The following is a 22,120-nucleotide window of genomic DNA, read 5'->3' as shown; positions in this document are numbered from 1 at the left end:
TTTGAACCACCCAAAAACTTAGCCTGTCACAGCATGGCGTTGAGAACACAGGGAACCATTAAAACACAGTTAGCATATGAAGCACCCCAAAATTTAGCCTGACACAGCAGGCGGTGAGAACTCAGTGAACCATTAAAACAGGGGTAGCATTTGAACCACCTAAAAACTTAGTCTGACACAGCATGGCAGTGAGGACATAGAGAACCAATAAAAGTGAGTGAGGTAGCAAGTGAGCCTCCCAAACATTAGGCCTGACACAGCAAGGCAGTGAGGACACAGAGAACCAATAAAAGTGAGTGAGGAAGCAAGTGAGCCTCCCAAAAATTATGCCACACACAGCATGGTGGTGATGACAGAGTGACCAAGGTAGAAGCGGTAGCAGGTGAGCCTCCCAAAAATTATGCCACACACAGCATGGCGGTAGCAGGTGAGCCTCCCACAAATTATGCCACACACAGCATGGCGGTGATGACAGAGTGACCAAGGTAGAAGCGGTAGCAGGTGAGCCTCCCAAAAATTATGCCACACACAGCATGGCAGTGATGACAGAGTGTCCAAGGTAGAAGCGGTAGCAGATGAGCCTCCAAAAAATTATGCCTGTGGTATACAATCTGTTGGTGGCTGCACCTATACACTGTGTGAAACCCTCTTACACTGGGCAATGAGTAGTGAGCTTAGATATGCCTTGAGTAAGAAATACTGAAATCAGAAAATATACTAGTGGTCCCACTAGTTTTTGGGAGGCTGTGGTATACAATTTGGTGGTGGCTGAACCTATACACTGTGTAACACCCCCTTACACAGGGCAATCAGTAGTGAGCTTAGATATGCCTTGAGTAAGAAATACAGAAATCATAAAATATACTGGTGGTCAGTCATCAACATGTATGGGTCCCACGTCATCGCAGGATGTACCAAAGAGTCTCCTGCATGTTTATTGGCTGAGAAATTGTGCCCAAACTTACAGGAAACGGATGATGAGATTTTCTTGAGTATCGTGAGATGTTCGTCCGAGTAATGAGCACGATCGAGTACCCTAATACTCGATCGAGTACCAAGCTCGGACGAGCATGCTCGCTCATCACTACTAGACATGTATTGAATTGTGAACTAAAGTAAATATCCTCTTCAATTATCATTGACACAGTTTATTTCATATTTTATAAGAACCCTACATAATATTACATACAATCCATTACGAGAGAATGCAAGACTACCGCCACACCACAAATCAATGCTGCAAAATCATTGTCATCCTGTTTACTGCAGTGTCCAGAAGGAAAGGAAACAGATGGCGGTACATTTTGTTACATTAGGTTAATAAGATCATTTGAAAACATAAAAGGAAAAAAAGGTGATGTGTATTTATAAATGTGCTAACTCGGACAAGGTACAAAAGGTACAAAATGTGTTTCCTAATGTCTAAATCTGCTAGTGTACAGGGATCGATATAAAGCCGGTAATACATTGGGGGGGCTTAGAACATATTGGACTTTCCACTAACAAACATCTCCAACTGGTAAGAGATTCTTTATTTAGCATGTAGTTATTTTTAGTTTAGTGATTTTTACTTGTTTATGTGTAATTGGTGGCCATGGCAGTGGAATATTATTATTAAAAGTAATGTTTATGGAGAGGAAAAAATATTAAAGACGTAGTACAGAAGGTTGGTGGTTGCTTCTCTTGGTACATTGTCACATGCAAAAAGATACATGTTCAGTGTTTTGTGTGTGTCTTTACAACCATGTCTTTGATGGCTCCAATGCATTGAAAAACAAAAAACAAAATGATCATGATAAACAATGATAGTTGTTGTCACAAGCTGACAGTAGGGGGCAGAATTCTCCATGTCACATGCAATGAACTGACTGGATGACTGATGCTGATAAAACATCATTTACCACCTATAGGCTATGTTCACACTACGTAAGTCTCCGGATTTACATAGTTTGCGTACAATGGAAAGTATACGATATACGGCTGCACAGTTCACACTACGTACGAACTTACGCGAGGATCGTACGCGGCGCCGTAAAAAAATGAACCAGACCATTGTTTGAGGACGAAAATGACGTAACTTACGCCCGTAGCTTAACATGCGGTCCCGTACGTAGTGGTGATTTCTTCATTTTGCCATCTTTTTGTGCCGATCCAAAAGGTTCTGTGGGGTGTCCGGGGCTAGCCGAAGATTTCCAAGTAAAAGACCGCTGTCAGATCGCTACGTAGGGCGCTCGGGGAGCATAAGTAGACTTCGGGCGTAAGTTCACGCTCCGTACGTAGCCGGCCGCAAGTAGCGTAAATCCCCGGCCAGAGTTTGCCGCGTATATGTCCGGCCGCGAAAATATGCGGTCGGACATATACGCAGTGTGAACATAGCCATATGTTGTGTATGTCGTTTGTATTATTTTGTATGTAACATGGCAGTGTCTTTCCATTACCTAACAGGAGGAAGATGCTGTTCTGCAGTTTTTTCCTGTTGGCGCTAATATTTACTGAGGGCTGTTCTGATTCTTGTGGTGAGTGACTATAATCCGTATGGTAATGATTTCAAGTGGAGACAGTGAATGAAGATATCGTAGAAACATAAAACATTGTTGGCACTGCTCCATCTAGTCCGCCCTTTAACCCCTTAAGGACAGAGCCAATTTCGATTTTTGCGTTTTAGTGCTTAAAAGGCCATAGCACTTGCATTTTTCCACCTAGAAACCCACATGAGCCCTTATTTTTTGCGTCACTAATTGTACTTTGCAATGACAGGCTGAATTTTTGCATAAAGTATACTGCGAAACCAGAAAAAAATTCAAAGTGTGGTGAAATTGAAAAAAAAAAGCATTTTGTTTATTTGGGGGAAATGTGTTTTTACGCCATTCACCCTGGGGTAAAACTGACTTGTTATATATGTTCCTCAAGTCGTTACGATTAAAACTATTATTAACATGTATAACTTATATTGTATCTGATGGCCTGTAAAAAATTTAAACCATTGTCAAGAAATATACGTCACTTAAAATCGCTCCATTCCCAGGCTTATAGCGCTTTTATCCTTTGGTCTATGGGGCTGTGTGAGGTGTCATTTTTTGCGCCATGATGTGTTCTTTCTATCGGTACCTTGATTGCGCATATATGACTTTTTGATCGCTTTTTAATACAATTTTTCTGGATTTGATGCGACCAAAAATGCGCAATTTTGCACTTTGGGATTTTTTTGCGCTGACGCCGTTTACCGTGTGAGATCAGGAATGTGATTAATTAATAGTTCAGGTGATTACGCACGCGGCGATAGCAAACATGTTTATTTATTTATTTATTTTTATTTATAACCTGGGAAAAGCGGGGTGATTCAGACTTTTATTAGGGGAGGGGGCTTTTTACTATTAACAACACTTTTTTTTTTACTTTAACACTTATACTAGAAGCCCCCCTGGGGTTAGGGTTATTCCCCCTGGGGGACTTCTAGTATAAGTGCTTTGATCTCTCATAGAGATAGGCACTCGTTTACTTCGGGCTGCTGCAGCCGGAAGTAAACGAGTGCCGAGCCGGGGACGGCGCCATCTTGGAGCGGTCCCCGGCCGGCAGCACACACGGAGATCGCTCCTTCGGGATAGTGTCCCGGGGGAGCGATCTCCGCCACTAGACACCAGGGATAAGCTGAATCCGGTAATCGGATGCAGCTGTCATGTTTGACAGCTGCATCCGATTACTGTATTAGCGGGCACGGCAATCGGACCGTGCCCGCTAACACCGGCGGTCCTGGGCTAAAAGCGGCACCCGGGACCGCCGCGGTTCAGAGCAGGGTCGCCGCGCGGCCCCGCTCTGAACGTCCTTACCGGCATCAGGGCGTAAATTTACGCCCGATGTCGTTAAGGGGTTAAGTATTTCCCTTCTTATTATCTTAGGATAGATATAGGTTTATCCCAGGCATGCTTACATTCAGTTATTGTAGATTTACCAACCACCTCTGCTGGATGTTTGTTCCAAGAATCCACTACTCTTTTGGTAAAATAATATTTTCACATGTTGCTTCGGATGTTTCCCCCAACCAATCTCAGATTGTGTCCCTTGTTGGGTTTAGCTTCTTATTAACTACACTTAGCTCCTGAACCTTATTTAGCCCTTTAATATATTTAAAAGTTTCGATCATGTCCCCCCTTTCCCTTCTTCCCTCCAGATTATATGACCTGTATTTAGCTGTATGGACATGTTTTCTGTAATACAAGGAATAGATTTGCTCTATTATTGGATGCTGACTCAGCAGCCTGTACTGATTATTGTTCGGGCTTAACATAATTAAAGGAATTACTCCAAAAGGGACAGGCACACTTGTCCTTGGTTGTGTGTGGTATTACAATTCAGCTCCATTCACTTCAATAGAACTGAGCTGTAAAACCTACACCAAACCTGTAGACTAAGGTGCTGTTTCTGGAAGGTAGAGGCCATGGTTTTCTAAGGCTGGGTAACCTCTTTAAAATATCTGAAGCTGATTGTATTTTTGTTTCTGCTTCCCATCTACCATTACATATTTCATTATGCTATTATTGCGCTATTATGTCATATTTTATCAGACAACATTTCACATCTTCAGAAGAAGCTGAATATTATGAGTCTCTTGGCGTGCTGGGAGAAGGATGAAACAAGCAAAGTACATGAGTATTCCTTCTACCCGACCAATAACCACCAGCACAGGTACAGGAGCTGCCAGGAAATCAAGCTGTCTGACAATAATGCCCAAGGTGAGGCCTGGAAGCTATGTTATGTGTGTATCTATTTATTTGTATATTTATTTATTAATATGTTTAACCCCTTTATGACCCAGATCAAAATGGCCTAAATGCCCAGGCCAATTTCCATTTTAAGGCTATGTTCACACTACGTATATGTCCGGCCGCATATTTTCGCGGCCGGACATATACGTGTTAAACTCCGGCCGGGGATTTACGTAAGTTGCGGCCGCCTACGTACGGTCCGCAAACTTACGCCCGAAGTCTACTTATGCTCCCCGAGCGCCCTACGTAGCGATCTGACAGCGGTTTTTTACTTGGAAATCTTCGCCTAGCCCCGGACACCCCACAGAACCTTTTGGATCGGCAAAGAAAAGTGCAAAAATGAAGAAATCACCACTACGTACGGGACCGCATGTTACGCTACGGGCGTAAGTTACGGCATTTTCGTCCTCAAACAATGGTCTGGTTTATTTTTTACGGCGCCGCGTACGATTCTGGCGTAAGTTCTTACGTAGTGAGAACTGTGCAGCCGTACATCGTATACTTTTCATTGTACGCAAACTACGTAAATCTCCGGCCGCTTATTCACGGAACGCGCTACGTCCGGAGACTTACGTAGTGTGAACATAGCCCCCGAGCTATAGCCCTTTCATTTCTCCATCTACATCGCCATGTAAGGGCCTTTCAATCTACCATAAAATGTATGATGGAGCCGAAAAAAATATTATATAATGCACTATATTATATAATGCACTTTATGGAAAAACTGACATATCTTCTTTCTACACATCAGTCCGAACACAACGATATATATGTTTTCATGGCTTTTCTAATGTTTTATAATTTCTTATATTGGCCACAATCTCCAGTTTTTATTAGTATCATACTCGTGTAGATAGGATATTTTTATTACTTTTTATTTATTTATTTATGTTTATACATAACGTATCAGAAAGAAAAACCCTCTTATTGTTGATGCTGTTCACCATGCGGGAACAATATTGTTATATTTTAGATCAGACAATTAGGCATAATACGACATATATGATTATTTATTTAATTGTTTTTACATTTTTAATTTGTATAATGTGAAAGGAGGGTGATTTTAACTTTTATTGGGGGAGGGGCTTTGGCATATATTTACAATTTTTTACACTATTTAAATCCTCCCTGGTCCCACTGCATAGCATTGATCAGTATTATCAGCACTCTTCTCATAGAGTCTGCCTGAGGTGGACTATATGAGAAGATCAATAATTGGACCACGCAGAGTTAAGTATAACTCCTCCGGCAAAGATAGAAGTTCATTAAAAGAAGAAATACTTATGCAGCTATTCTATCTCTACCCTGTTTCATCTTGCCCCTAAGTTAGCAGAAGTACTGGGGTATTTATGCTATGTGTGCCACCTGCTTTTTGATTTATCCTGCTGCAACGTATGATGTATGTTAAAAATGTTAAATACATTATTTAAATTAAAAAGAAAAAAAAAGCTTTGCAGAGAGAACTTGGTGCCCCAGAGAGCCACCATTGTCTGGAATGCCTACAGGTCCATGGGGACCACGTAATCAGCACTGCATGTGGCAGATGATCCCAGCTAAACTCAGAAAGTCACATTAAAGGGGTTATCCAGGCTTACCTGCAAACATACCCAGTTTCTTACAAAAAGAACACTTCTCCTGTCCTCAGTTTAGGTATGTTTTTTCAGCTCAGTTTCAATAAAGTGAAGAAAGCTTAAATGTAATACCACACACAACCCGAGGACAGGGGTGGTGCTGTGTTTTTACAAGAAAGTAGCTGTGCTTTTCTAAACCTGGATAACCCCTTTAAAGGGGTAGTGCGGCGCTAAACAATTATTCACTAAATAACACACATTAAAAAGTTATACAACTTTGTAATGTATGTTATGTTAGCGAATCGCCCCCTTCCCCGTGTTTCCCCCCACCCACACCAGACCCGGAAGTGTAGTGTTCTATACATACCTGCCTCTAGCCGACCCCCGTCCGCCATCTTGTGCACAGTTATACTGAGCCAATCGCAGCTGAGTAGCTGATGACGCGGCAGAGGGCGGCCAGCACTAGGGACGGTCAGAGCGGGTCGGCCGGCCGTCCGAAGATGACGTCATGGCACAAGATGGCGGATGGGGGTCGGCTAGAGGCAGGTATGTATAGAACGCTACACTTCCGGGTCTGGTGTGGGTGGGGGAAACACGGGGAAGGGGGACGATTCACTAACATAACATACATTACAAGGCTGGGTTCACACTATGTATATTTCAGGCAGTATTTGGTCCTCATGTCAGGTCCTCATAGCAACCAAAACCAGGAGTGGATTGAAAACACAGAAAGGATCTGTTCACACAATGTTGAAATTGAGTGGATGGCCGCCATATAACAGTAAATAACGGCCATTATTTCAATACCACAGCCGTTGTTTTAAAATAACAGCAAATATTTGCCATTAAATGATGGCCATCCACTCAATTACAACATTATGTGAACAGAGCCTTTCTGTGTTTTCAATCCACTCCTGGTTTTGGTTGCTATACAGCCTCACAAATACAGCCTCAAATATACATAGTGTGAACCCAGCCAAAGTTGTATAACTTTGTAATGTGTGTTATTTAGTGAATAATTGTTTAGCGCCGCACTACCCCTTTAAAGGTTTAAAGGGAAACAAACAAACCTGCTAATATCTCCGTGCAGCTGCTTATCCCCACTTTCTGGTCTTGCTTTTGTTATATTTATAGGTCTTCCATTTTTGAGAAATTTTCTCCAAAAGAAATATGGAAATGAGCATCTTTGGTGCTCATCGACTCCCCAGTATACCATTCCACCCGCCCTCTTCCTCCTACGTTCACTCCTTCTTAGGCATATTCAGGTATGCATAAGCAGACTGGTCTCTGCTTGTATGGAGACAGGCTACTGTTCCTCCGCATGTGTGGTAAAGGGACCAACCTGCTTATGCATACCTGAAGATGCCTAAATAGGCGTGAAGATAGGAGTCGGAGGGCAGGTGGAACGGTGCACTTGGAAGTCGCTCATTTACATATTTTTTTCGGAGGAAATTTCTGAAAAACTTTGGGACATACGAATATAACAAAAGTGATGCTGGAAAGGGGAGGTAAATGGCTACAGCGAGAAATCAGCAGGTTCGTATGGACAAACCTGCTGATAGTTTCCCTTTAACCCCTTAAGGACAGAGCCTGAAATGACCTTAAGGACCGGGCCAATTGTCACTTTTGCATCTTCGTTTTTTCCTCCTCGCCTTCTAAGAACCATTACGCTTTCATTTTTCCACCAACAGGGCCATGTCAGGGCTTGTTTTTTTCAGGAGCAGATGTACTTTGTAATGGCATCTTTCAATCTGCCATAAAATGAATGACGGACCCCCCAAAATATCATTTATGGGGTGAACTTGGGTCAAAGAATGCGATTCCGCAAATTTTTGGGGGGCTTCCATGTTTACGTAATGCACTTAACAGTAAAACTGTCATTTTTCCTTTATTCTATAGGTCGGTCTGAACACAGCGATATGCATGGTTTCTAGGTTTTCTTACATTTTACTATTTTTATTAGCAGTAAACCTTTTTTTTTGCAAATAGGCGTATTTAAAATGGCCCTATTGTGACTCCTATAACGCACTTATTTTTTCACCTACGAGGTCGTATGGGGTGTCATTTTTTGCGTCATGACCTCTAGTTTTTATTAGAAATTTTTTTTTCTACATCAAACGTATTGATCGCTTTTTATAAATTTTTTTTATACATAAAATGTCATAAAAAAAAGCAATCTCTGCGTTTTTTTACCGCTTTTTGTTCACGCCGTTCACCGTGCGGGAAAAGTATTGTTTTATTTTAATAGATCGGACGATTACACACGCTACGGTATATAATATGTTAATTAACTTTATTAGTTTTTATGTATTTTATGTATGAAATGGGAAGGGGGGGCTGATTTTCACTTTTATTGGGGGAGGGGCTTTGGGACATTGTGTAAAACTTTTATTTATTTATTTTCTTACAGTTTTATAGTTCCCTTAGGGAACTATCTTATACATACATTTGATCTGTAACACTGATCCCTGCTATGCCATAGCATTGCAGGGATCAGTGTTATCTGCGATCTTCTGATTCAGCCTGCGTTTAAGTATAAGTGACCGGAGATGCTCCGGTCACTTAGTGATCGGGACCCCCGCAGCGTGTCTGCAGGGGTCCCAATCGCTTTTCCTGACTGCCGGAGGTCTTCTCCTTACCTCCGTGCAGTCTTCTGCTCGGTCCTCTGATTCAGCCTGCCAGGGGTTAATGGCGGGCGGCCGCGAGATCGCGGTCGCCCACCATTGAGGATGAGGGCCTGGCTGCAGATAGCAGCCGGTCTTCACCCGCTATAGGGCGGGCTCAGCTCGTGAGCCCGCTCCGTAGCACGGGACCGCGCCAGGGCGTACATTTACGCCCTCCTGCCTTAAAGCCCAGGCAGCGGGGGCGTAAATGTACGCCCGATGTCCTTAAGGGGTTAAGTGTTAATTCACATCAGTGGAATGGGATAACCTATTCAATGTTGGTTTACACATTCTGCCTTTCTGAGTTTTTGAAACATCTTAAGGAGATATATACAGTGGTACCTTGGTTTAAAAGTAACTTGGTTTAAGAGCTCACAGTTTTTCAAAATTGTGACTTGGTTTAAGAGCATTGCTTTGGTTTAAGAGCTCCCTGTACTGGGTGGAAGGGCGGGAAGGGGAGGGGCATGGTCTGCATAGCGGGGTCTACAGCACTGTACTCTGACCCAGGAAGTCTTCCTCACCTTCCAAATCATAGAAGATCCACTTCAGGCTGGGGCTTACATCAGGGGACAAGACTGTGGAGGTAATTTCATAGCTGTAACCCCCCTCTCCCCGGACAGAGAGTGCTGCATGTATGTGCCCACATCTGCCCTGTTCCTTCCTGCTCCCTGCAGTCTCTGTCAGTCCTGATTGGTCCATGCTGAACACCCCCCCCTTCTCCATTGCAGTCATGTGACCACACAGACCTCTGACAGCAGCCCTGCATCTCTATTCTAGCCTGTTGTACTACGCTACTGCATTATAGGGATCTGCAGTTCCATCCTGTATCTACAAACTGCTGCTGTGTTATCAGGTTTATGCACTTATATACATTATACTCCACATACTGATTGCTATACTGTACAGTAACCTATAATATCACACATTCAGCTGTTTATAAATGTTTGTTTCAATTGTTTTACATGTTATTCAGAATATAAAATCATTATTTTTGGGGAGTGGAACCAATTGTCTGCATTTCAATGATTTCTTATGGGAAAATTTGCTTTGGTTTAAGAGTGGGTTTGGATTACAAGCACGGTTCCGGAGCGAATTATGTTCGTAATCCAAGGCACCACTATATATATATATATATATATATATATATATATATATATATATATATATGTCTTTGTAGAAAATCTCATATATCTCTGTCAATAGATGGAATTTATACTTTAACAACCGAACATGGAATTTCCTACCAAACATATTGTGACATGACCACCAATGGAGGAGGCTGGACATTGGTTGCAAGTATTCATGAGGACAATATTAATGGAAAGTGCACAGTTGGGGATCGCTGGTCCAGTCAACAGGGAAACAATGAGAACAATCCTGAAGGAGATGGGAACTGGGCAAACTATGCCACATTTGGGCTTCCTGATGGAGCCACCAGTGATGACTACAAGGTAACTATTTCTTCATCATATCACTTACACACTATATTGTTGTATAAAACGATGGATTTGTCTCTACAGTTTCGGCTGCTCAGCCTATTAAGCGGAGGATCGGTCTGGCGGTGCGTTGGACTAATCGACACACCTCTGCAGTTAGTGATTGGCTGAGCTGGCCATCTCTGCTGACACAAGTCTGTCTTGGAGATAGGAATGATGAGCCAGGGATAGGATGAAATCTTCTCATGCTGCCTCCAGCCAAAATTCAATCTTTTTTTTGGTGCCCAGATAACTCCTTTAAGAGAGCACATAAAGCATAAAAAAAATTGTAAATATCTTCAAAAACACATAGCTATGTTTTTTTTTCAACCAGATGGGCCAGGTGAAGGGACATGGAATGTTTTGCAGCTTTTAGGAGTTCTACTTTGGTAAGGTTTTATCATTCATAGTTTAATAAATAGGCTAACTAAGATTCCTGGTGCCGCTACCTAAAGGCCGCCTGAAGTATGCTGCTATCCTCATCTTTAAAGGGGTAGTGCGGCGGTAAAAAATTATTCACAGAATAACACACATTACAAAGTTATACAACTTTGTAATGGATGTTATGTCTGTGAATGGCCCCCTTCCCCGTGTCCCACCGACCCCACCCGTGTACCCGGAAGTGTAGTGCTTTATACATACCTGTTCCGTGCCGACACGCGTCTGCCATCTTGTGCCAAACGTCATCTTCGGCCGGCCGGCCCGAACACCTCCGATCTTCCCGAGTGCTGGCCGCGTCATCAGCTGCTCAGCCGCACAAGATGGCGGACACGTGTCGGCACGGATCAGGTATGTATAATGCACACTTCTGGGTACACGGGTGGGGGTGGGGGGACACGGGGAAGGGGGCCATTCACAGACATAACTTTGTAATGTGTGTTATTCTGTGAATAATTTTTTACCGCCGCACTACCCCTTTAAAGCTTTAAGTAATGTGTGAAAAGAGGGATATATTCTGTCTGTGCCCAGCAGGCATTTCTTGTCCAGTGGAAGACTGGAGCAGGAATGGGTAAGTATACATGTTTGGTACTTTCTCTGCAGCCCAAGCATATTAAATTATCAGTAATGATCGGGAAACCTCTTTAGGGTGCCTTCACACCTACCGTATCGCAGCAGAAAATCCGCTGCGGATCCGCAGCAGATCCGCAGCAGATTTAACTAAATGAATGAACACAGCATTAAATACGCACTGTCAAATCCGCTGCGGATCCGCAGCAGATTTGTAAGTGCGGATTTGATGCTGTGTTCATTCATTTAGTTAAATCTGCTGCGGATCTGCTGCGGATCCGCAGCGGATTTTCTGCTGCAATACGGTAGGTGTGAAGGCACCCTTAGGCTATGTTCACACTACGTATATTTGAGGCTGTATAGCAACCAAAACAAGGAGTGGATTGAAAACACAGAAAGGCTATGTTCACATAATGTTGTAATTGAGTGGATGGCCGTCATTTAATGGCAAATATTTGTTGTTATTTTAAAACAACGCTGTTGTATTGAAATAATGGCCGTTATTTACTGTTATATGGCGGCCATCCACTCAATTTCAACATTGTGTGAGCAGATCCTTTCTGTGTTTTCAATCCACTCCTGGTTTTGGTTGCTATGAGGACCCGACATGAGCACCAAATACAGCCTCAAATATACATAGTGTGAACCCAGCCATAATCAGATTTTGCTTCATGGATAGAATCAGTGATATATCCTATGCGTGGAAAAACTTGTTATAGTTGTTTTAATCACTTTATACTCTTTTACCATGTCTATACAGAACCCAGGTTACTATGATATCAATGCTGCTAATGTGGGCCTATGGCATGTGCCGAACAAGACTCCCCTCCCCCTGTGGAAAAACCATGCTCTTCTAAGATATCGTACAGAAAATGGCTTCCTTTCTACCAATGGAGGAAATCTCTTCAATCTTTATAAGGTAACTAATAGTGTTAAGTGAAGATGCCAAACGCTCAGGTCCAGAGAATATTACCGAACACGAACAGTTGGAAACTTTTGCTCTAGTAATGAAGAATTATAAAGTTCCTCTGGGTTTTGTTTTGTATCTCAGATTTCAAGACTGAAATTTGAAATCTTTTCTTTTCATAGGATTTCTACTTAAATGTTTTTATACGTAATTACGTAATGTAAAAAAAAAAAACTATGCCAGTTTTGGGTCAAGATGCAAGTTGACCAAACTAATAATGTGCTGATCAGGGGCGGATTAACTTTACCATAGGCCCCGGGCTGTTCACCAAGCCTGGGCCCCCCCATCCCACTGTAACTATGGCAGCACTAGTGTAGTGTTCATAGTACAGGATAGATAATATCATGATGTCCTGATTTGTGCAAAATTGCGGTAAAAAAAAGCCGCGATTCTTATGCAAATCATGGTAGAAATGTAGCCAGGAGACAGTACACCACTAAAAGTATAAGTCTTTTTGGGTGGCCATGGGCCCCCATGGAGCTCCCGGCCCCAGGCTACTGCCCAAAAAGGACCTATTATAATCCGCTACTGGGGCTGATATAAGGACAAGCAGAGGTTGAGGTTAAAGAGACCGCAGCTATCAAGAGTGCTCCAGACCCTTCAAACTACTGATCAGTGGACACTGGACATGTCAGGAGTCAGTCCCCTGCCAATCTCATAATGGTGGCTTCTTCTTAAGACAGGCCATCAAATTTATAGGGCTTGATAACCCCCATTAAGCCATACAAACATATATGCATGGCAATGGAGAAGAAAAGAGATGGTGGTTAATTACTATTACTTTTACAAATCTCTTTGATGATAACATCCTTTTGCCCCTACCTACCCTGCAAGTGATGTTTATTTCTAATTCTATGCATATCTCCTAGCTTATCATGGGGCTCCAAGATCACTAACTTATTTCAACTCTATGACATTGTTATATTCTATTTTAGAAATATCCTGTAAAATATAATGTTGGAGAATGTCCCTCTGACCATGGACCGGCCGTTTCAGTAGTCTATGATCATGGAAGTAAAGAGAAAACAATCAGCCTGTATCCACCAAATGGGATAGGTAAGGTTTAGTGATGAGTGAGTATTAAAATGCTCGGGTGCTCGTTACTCGAGGCGAGTATTTCCCGACACTCGGGTGCTCGTTTCGAGTAACGAACCCCAATGATGTCAATGGGAGACTCAAGCATTTTTGCAGGGGACCCAAGTTTGGTAGAGGGAAGGTTGTGTAAAAACTTGTCAACCTCAGAAAATGATGGAAACACAACGAAAATGGACAGGAAACAGCAGAAGCAGCATGTATGCATGCCTCTGAGGCTGCCTAATCGCACCATGATGCCTAATTCTGGGCAACAGCCTGGTTAAAACAGAGGTAGGCATATGGACCACCCAAACTCAGCCTGACACAGCATGGCAGTGAGAACACAGGGAACCATTAAAACCAAGGTAGCATATGAACCACCCCAAAAACTTAGCCTGACACAGCATGGCAGTGAGGACACAGGGAACCATTGGTGACAGTAAGCAAGGTTACTGTGTGTTTCCATTCAGTGACAGCAAACAAGGCTACTGGGTGTTTTCAATCAGTGACAGCAAACTAGGTTACTGGGTATTTACATTCCGTGACACTCCCTTTACACTGTGCAAGCAGTAGTGAACGTAGATAGGCCTTGCGTAAGAAATACAGAAATCAGAACATATACTAGTGGTCCCACTAGTTTTTGGGGGGCTGTGGGATACAATCTGGTGGTGGCTGCACCTATACACACTCTGTGACACCCCCTTACAATGTAGTACAGCAGCACCACCAGCCACAAAATCATAAAATAGCATACCTCCCAACTTTGGCTGAGGGGAAAGAGGGACATGGACATGCCCCCTAACCCCACTCAAAGACACACCCCTAAACCCCAAGACACGCCCCTAACCCCCCCAAGACATGCCCCTAAACCCAATATCACGTCTTCCACACAATCATAGGGTAGTGCCACACTGGTTTTCTTGCAGAAGGAAATGGATTGACCAGGGTGATAAGTATGGCCCTTTTCCTTATATCTCTATTCTTTCTGAGCTAACTCTTAGCTTTGGCTCATTTCCTCTGCAAAAAAATATTTTTAATTTCTGAAGACTTTAGCTGGCAATAAGTGATAAAACTTATAGAATATAACATACTATGCATTACATCCCTACACTGAATGGAGAGATTTATACACACTCAGAGGAGGAAGATAAGTGGAATACCACTTTAAGTTACTACAGTTACAGTCAAAATTTACTAAGTGTAATTGCTGTCCAAGGAAATTAAGTACTCAGATGCACACGTTAACAAAGAAAATAAGGCTGGGTTCACACTGCGTTTTTGCAATCCATTTTTTTCATCCATTTTTTGCAAAAAAAACGGATGCATTTGTGTGCATCCGTTTTGATCCGTTTTTCCATTGACTTCCATTGTAAAGAAAACAGATCAAAACGGATCTGTTTTTTTTTTTACGGACACAAAAACGTAGCTGACACTAATTTTGTGTCCGTTAAAAAAAAAGGATCTGTTTTGATCCGTTTTTTTTTTTAATAATAGAAGTCAATGGAAAAACGGATCAAAACGAATGCACACAAATGCATCCGTTTTTTTCATCTGTTTTTCATCCGTTTTTTGTAAAAAACGGATGAAAAAAAACGGATTGCAAAAACGCAGTGTGAACCCAGCCTAAATAAATATATATATATATATATATAGTGGCTGCAGGGGACAGGTATGGGTTGGCAACTCCTTGCTCCACCAGGCACTGCTCTCTCTTCGGCACAGGAATCCTCAGTGCCCCGTCCCTCAGTGTTGGTGTAGCACATATAAATGTGACGGTGATGTTATCTGCTGGTAATGTCCTGGGCTGAGAGTCACACATGACCCCTGGGCAGGGCTGTGAACTGCCCCCTTCCCTTAACCAGGGGCAGCAACATGGCTCATATATACAGACTATATTTATGAGCCATGTTGTGTGGCCCCTCTTTGTATATGTCATATATACAGAAGGGCAACACATGGCTCTTTTATATACACAGAGGGGCAACAATCACCCCCAATAGAGTTGTGTACTAAGAAACAGTGATGTTGCAGTACATAAATACAATAATGTCACAGTGTTAATGATGCACACACTCATCACACTGTATATCACTATAAACAGGGATTACACATGGATAACAAACATAATGATGTCATAGAACGGTTTATGCATACAGTGATGTCATAGGACAGGGATAACGTCAGAGAGCAGGTACAATCATAATGATATCACAGCTAAGAACAAGGACAATAGTGATGTCGCAATAGCGATGACATCATAATACAACTGCGGGACATGACCCCGAAATCGGGACTGTCCCGCTGGATCCGGGACAGTTGGGAGGTATGAAATAGTACTGAGCACTTCTTAAGGGTCTGTATGCAACACCTAATGTCCCCTTTCTGCCAGCAGCCGATCATTACAGTGTGCTGGTGAAATCGTGGTAGCAGCACTGCAAGTCCCAGCCAGCAGTCTGTAGTAATACAATTTATAAACGATTTGAAGCCTTACAAGGGCTATTTGTTTGTTTCGCTAGTATTCCCTGCCTACCGGAACGCTAAATCCTTCACTAACGCTCTCCCTAACAAGCAGCAGCTCTGTCCCTAATCTCTGTCAGCATGCATGTGAGCCGAGCACTGCCAGCGCCAATTTTTATATGGCAGGGTCATCTGATCTGGTCAACCAACCGCTGCTATCGACATGTATGGGTCCTACGTCTTCGCAAAATGTACCAAAGAGTCTCCTGCATGTTTATTGGCTGAGAAATAGCGCCCAAACTTACAGGAAACGGATGATGAGAGAGTAACGAGTACCATCACGTACCCTAATACTCGATTGAGTACCAAGCTCGCTCATCACTAGTAAGGTTCTATTTTTACATGAGAATAGAGGAAGATGATTGATATTGGTGCAAAACCTATTGATGAATGGGGGGAAGCTTGACTACTCAGTTGTACAAAGTGTAGTCACATTTACACCATCACTGCAAGCAATGTAATTTTAGAACCCACCGTTGGCACAGGAGCATCAGGGGTTTACATGGTATTCCCTCTTGTTTAAAGCAAATGTACTATCAGGTACATTCGCTTTAAGTATTACTCATGCATAGAATGGCGCCGACATGGGGAAGCCGATGCCGTGGTCCTTTTTTTGAGCTGTAGCCCGGTTTCCATGTACTGCACTGTTCTATTCACAGCTACCGGGCTGGGGGTGAAGCACTGGATGGGGGCCGGCCCACCCCCAGTGGGAGGAAACCCCCGCTCCTCTATGACACTGTGGGGGTTTCTTCCCACTGGAGGCGCCTCCAGTGCTTCACCCCCGGCCCAGTACCCATGAATAGAACACCGTACACAGGAAGCGGGCTGTGGTTCATAAGAAGGACCGCACCACCGGCTTCCCCGCGCCGCCGCCGTTCTATACATGGGTAATTCTTAAAGCGAATGTACCTGATGTTACATTCGCTTTAAACCATATGCCAATTCCATTTAAAAAAAGAAAGATAAAACAGAAAGATTATGGTTCCATATGGAGAAGAAAAGCCAAGGGCACTCACCCATCAGTAGTGAAGAATCTTTATTTCATGGTGCAATAAAATCTCCAGATTGCACACTGGTCGGAGCAGACGCCATCCCAAGTTATAGCGTAGTCATGATGGCCATTTCGCGCGCATGCTTTGATCCAATGAAGCGCGTATGCGCGCGAAATGGCCACCATGACCACGCTGTAACCGACCAGTGTGCAATCTGGAGATTTTATTGCACCATGAAATAAAGATTCTTCACTACTGACGGGTGAGTGCCCTTGGCTTTTCTTCTCCATATGGAACTGTATTATGACGTATCAGTGCATTTATGAGGAGCACCCCCGTCCCTAACCGGCATTAGTCCACAATGCGCCCAGCTACATAATTATTACTACATGCTAGGAGTAGTGCCGTGATATCTCTCCAAACATTATTTACAGAAAGATTATGATTATTTCCTTTTCTATGTGCTCGCCTGGCCATTACTAAGCCGGTGCTTAGTGTTAGGTAATACTAATCCCCTTAGTATTACCACAGTACCCACCACTTCCAGGGGTACTGAACTGGATCAGAGCCTTGCTGACCGCAGCCACCACTTCAGCAGACAAACTCATCTCAGCAGTGACAGTCTGCTCAGCCAATTACTGACTGAGACAGAGCAGCCCTGGCCATTGATTGGCTGAGCGGGCTGTCACTGTAGAGATGGGTTTATCTCCGGAAGTGGCGGCTGTGGTCAGCAGGGGACCCAGAGACATGACAGGATGATGCTGGGGGAGTGTGAAGAGGTAAGAATAACATCTCTATTATATGGCATCGTCAGTTTAAAGTGAATGTAACACTAGTACATCACTCTTTGTTTTTTTACATTAATAGACGGGCGTCAGCACGGTGCTGTGGTGCTTTTTTTTCAACTGCCGCCTAGTTCAAACGCACAGCACTGGTCTATTACTGAGCACCGGCCGGCATAAAGCACTGGACGCGGGCCCCCCAGTGTGACGAAACCCCCGCCGCTTTGTGACACCGCTTCATTGATTTTAATGGATGTCATAAGAGAATGTCACAGAGGAGAGATTGTCACACTGGGGGCTGGCAGGCCTGTCTCCTGTACTTCATGCCTGGCCGCTGTTTGGTAATAGACCGGTGCCATGCGGGGGAACCGGGTGGCATTTCAAAAAAAGGACCCTGGCACCGACTTCCTTGTGCTGGTGCCAGTGTATTCATGTAAAAAATAAAAAGCAATGTACTAGTGGTACATTCGCTTTAAGATTATATAATGTGTGCAATCAATTTCTGGATCTGCATATTCAAAAATGTGGGAGAAGAGACAATGACTGAATTTAATAAAGTATTTATTATATAATACTCAGTTTTCTTCACAGATATAATGAGGGAGATTTATCAAACATGGTGTAAGGTAAAACTGGCTCAGTTGCCCCTAGCAACCAATCAGATTCCACTTTTCATTCCTCACAGACTCTTTGGAAAATGAAAGGTGGAATCTGATTGGTTGCTAGGGGCAACTGAGCCAGTTTCACTTTACACCATGTTTGATAAATCTCCCCCAATGTGTATAACGTGTATAATGAACTATAACTCTGATCCACAGGTGTCATCACTGCAGGCTTTATCCAGTTTCGAGTTATTAACACTGAAAAAGCTGCAATGGCGTTGTGTGCAGGAATTAAAGTGAATAATCTTTGCCATACAGAACATGTAAGTTAGATTGTCAACTGTACCTGCACAAAGTAACAAGCTGAAAAGTTCAACACTCTTCACTAAGGCTAAAAAGGGGGACTATTGATTTTGTTTTTTTTAAAGAGTCTCTAATTTCATGGACTGCAGCCTACAGGGACTATTTACTTACACTTTCTACATCAAATAACGACTGTTACTTGCACTTAGTTTTGCGATTTCAGTTTTGCAATATTCTGCCCCTATTCTTTTTATATATATCTATATCTATATATATTTCTTTCATGACATTGCCTCTTTAATTGACCCTTAGTATAGGGGATAATAAGCTCAAGACAATTAGTTCTCTGATGACCTCTGTTCTCTGAGCTCCTGCAGAGGTCAGGTGTTATCACTGCAGGAGTAGTGAAGGAGAGAGTTAATTGTCTTCTGCATTAATCCTTAGTGTTGCAGCATGTAAAAGAACACTGGGTCACTTACACACTGCAGTAAATAAAGGGTTAAGCAAAAGGTAGTCTGCTCCTGCACCTATGTATATAACCATGAGACTCCTAATAGGCTGTTATAGTTAAATACAGTGGATGGACAGAACAAGTAGACATTGGCTTTCTGCTCTGCCAGTCACTGTTGTGGCTGCACGCAGGATTCTGCCTCTGGCCACAAGAGATTTTTATGTCTCACACCTTAAAGGGGTTATCCAGCGCTACAAAAACATGGCCACTCTTTCCCCCCTCTTGTCTCCAGTTCAGGTGGTGTTTGCAATTAAGCTCCATTTACTCCAATGGAACAGAGTTTGAAACCCCACCCAACCTGGAGACAAGAGAGGGGGAAAAGTGGCCACGTTTTTGTAGCGCTGGAGAACCCCTTTAACAAACGCTTGCCATTTTCCTCACTATCGAGACACACATCAAGTTGCTCTAATACCTGCCACCTGAAGTCACATACATTGTGTTGGCACTCAAAAGAATGCTGCGCCACTGATGTTTCACCAAAGTCACTCTGTTCTTTCTTTATGGCAGATTTATGCTCATTCTAACTGGCTTTTATCTGCCTACTTTAATTAGTAGTGTTGGTATCACATACGTGCAAAAGTTCCTTTCCTGGTAGCGGCGATGAATGTCTGTCTGTTCCTTTCTTTTTTGTATGTCACTTTAATGCTGTGAGTATGTAGAAAATGTACATATTGCTGCAGTCTATGGAATCACGGCTGAAATGTATACACATAGTATACGCTCCGGCCAGGATCCCTAGCGATCGCAACGAAAACTGACATGTCAGTTTTCTGCAGCCACTATTCGTTGAATAGCAGCCGCACAATCCTGACAGCTCACACAATGGAGAATGTGGCTGCGGCTGCACTTTCCGTTGGGTGCAATGGTGAATTGAGATGCGGGCGCGCATCATAACACTATGGGGAACATTTATTAAAATGTCCCCGCAGCTCCGCCGGTACGGAGATTTATGTAGAGGCGGATTGCCGCCCACTCCACACCCCCTCCCCGCCCCCTGGCATACCGGCCAGAAATGGGCCCGTTGCGAATAATTAATTAGTAAAACGGCCATTTGTGATTAAATTTATTTGCATCGGGCCCATTTCCGACAAAAACTACGCATTTTAACTTTAATACATCTCCCCCTATGTCTGAATACATATAATACTTCACAGTAATGTAGTTATTGTAATACACAGAATGAGCACGCAATATTCCAACATGTGGCTTCAAATAGCCTTTCAGAGTTGCCCACCCTCTAATGATTATGAGATGACTGATTAGGACTGAATCTGTCCAAGTCTATACAGCAAAGCCAGAGTCAGTTTAATAATGATTCTAGAGACCAGTGTAAAAATAATAAAGATTTTATAAACAAAAAAAAATAGATATATAAATTCTTTTTCTTATACTCACATCTTTCCTTAAACACTACAGGTTTGTATTGGAGGTGGTGGATACATTCCAGAAGCTAGTCCCAGGCAATGTGGAGACTTTACGTCAATGGACTGGGGTGGTGTTGGCACACATACTGGATGGAGCGCTAGCAAGGATCTTATAGAATCTTCTGTACTTATCTTCTACCAATGAGTTCTTTAAGTGTCAGACATTAATAAATTAGCATGTTTCACCAAAGTCACTCTGTTCTTTCTTTATGACAGATTTATGCTCATTCTAACGGGCTTTTATCTGCCTACTCGCCAACATAGCCCATGCCACAAGGGCACTTTAACAAATATACCAGGTTGGTATCTTTGCATGTATGAAATTCCTTCAGTGGAAATTTAAACCCTTTGGTGTAGGTGTGAAGACAGAGTAAACTGGTGTAGGTGTGAAGACAGAGTAAGCACAATCGCCTAGTTGGTGCCTAGTCGAGTCAATGTTCTTAAACAAGTTGCAAGAAAAAATAATGAGAGTAAATAGGTGTTTACCACACCTGTACCTGCGTATCCCAAGGTTGTCGTCCTCTTTCAGAGCTGGATACCTGTGAAGGAAGGAATCCACACACTTGAACTGCTGTCCAAACTGCAAGTTATTAACAGATACTTGGTACAATTTCGCTGACAGGCTGATCCACACACCAAGCGTCCACCTGGTGTCCTGTGGACGTTTTGGAGGATAAGGCTCCTTCTTCCTCATGCGCAACGACGTGGAGGGTCTAATATACGTGAGTCAGAAATAGCATAATGCCAAATCTCCAAAAAATGCATAAATGTATGTACTAAATTGAATAACAAATGACTATTCATATATTACACGCATGACCGTACTAGGAGGAAAAACCATAAACATCTATTCTAATCCTTACAAAAATACCTTAAAACTACATACCTCATTGAGACCCTTAGGACTCAATGTCTCAAGCTCAGTAATCCAAAATACTTCATGGCGAAGGAGACGTCTACGATTCTCTTCGCTATCATTACATACCTCAAGTTGTTCAATCACTTGCCACCATAAATCACAAATATTGTGGCAGCATTCTAAGAAATGCCGAGCCACTGTCGTTTCTCCAAATTCACTTTTTTTCTCATCCTTACCTTTTTCTTTTTCTTTCCCTGTTGTAAATCTCCTAATCGCAGATTTATGCTCATTGAGCCTCAATTTGATCTGTCTGCTAGTTTGCCCGACATAACCCATCCCGCATGGGCACTTAAGTAAATATATTAAATTGGCATCATTGCAGGTATGAAATCCCTTTACGGGATATTTGTTGCCTTTCATCGGGTGGCACACATCACTCCTTCTGATTATACTGTTGCAATGTTGGCATGTCATACAGACAAAGGTGCCTTTCCGTGCTGCTGCCAAAAATGTCTGTCTACTCTTTTTCCTCTTTTTAATGTCGCTTCTGATTAACCTATTTGCCAATGATTTGTTTTTCCTGTAACAGAAAATGGGTCTCTCCCTACA

The 22,120-nt window shown here is 42.8% G+C and overlaps 1 protein-coding gene across 1 annotated transcript; it reads left to right on the top strand.

Annotated features, from left to right (window-relative positions):
* Positions 1–1,438: 1,438 nt before the first annotated feature.
* LOC138800860 (intelectin-1-like) lies at positions 1,439–20,842 on the top strand. The gene is made up of 8 exons (XM_069982982.1): positions 1,439–1,519; positions 2,446–2,516; positions 4,563–4,730; positions 10,201–10,448; positions 12,241–12,399; positions 13,383–13,503; positions 18,631–18,737; positions 20,645–20,842. The coding sequence occupies exons 2-8, from the start codon at positions 2,453–2,455 to the stop codon at positions 20,795–20,797; spliced, it is 1,020 nt and encodes a 339-aa protein (XP_069839083.1). The 5' UTR covers positions 1,439–1,519; positions 2,446–2,452; the 3' UTR covers positions 20,798–20,842.
* The last annotated feature ends 1,278 nt before the right edge of the window (positions 20,843–22,120 follow it).

Source organism: Dendropsophus ebraccatus, chromosome 9 (assembly GCF_027789765.1).
Source record: "Dendropsophus ebraccatus isolate aDenEbr1 chromosome 9, aDenEbr1.pat, whole genome shotgun sequence".
Taxonomy (NCBI): Eukaryota; Metazoa; Chordata; class Amphibia; order Anura; family Hylidae; genus Dendropsophus; species Dendropsophus ebraccatus.
Note: the sequence above shows the minus strand (reverse complement) of the source record. Positions and strands in the feature narration are given on the sequence as shown.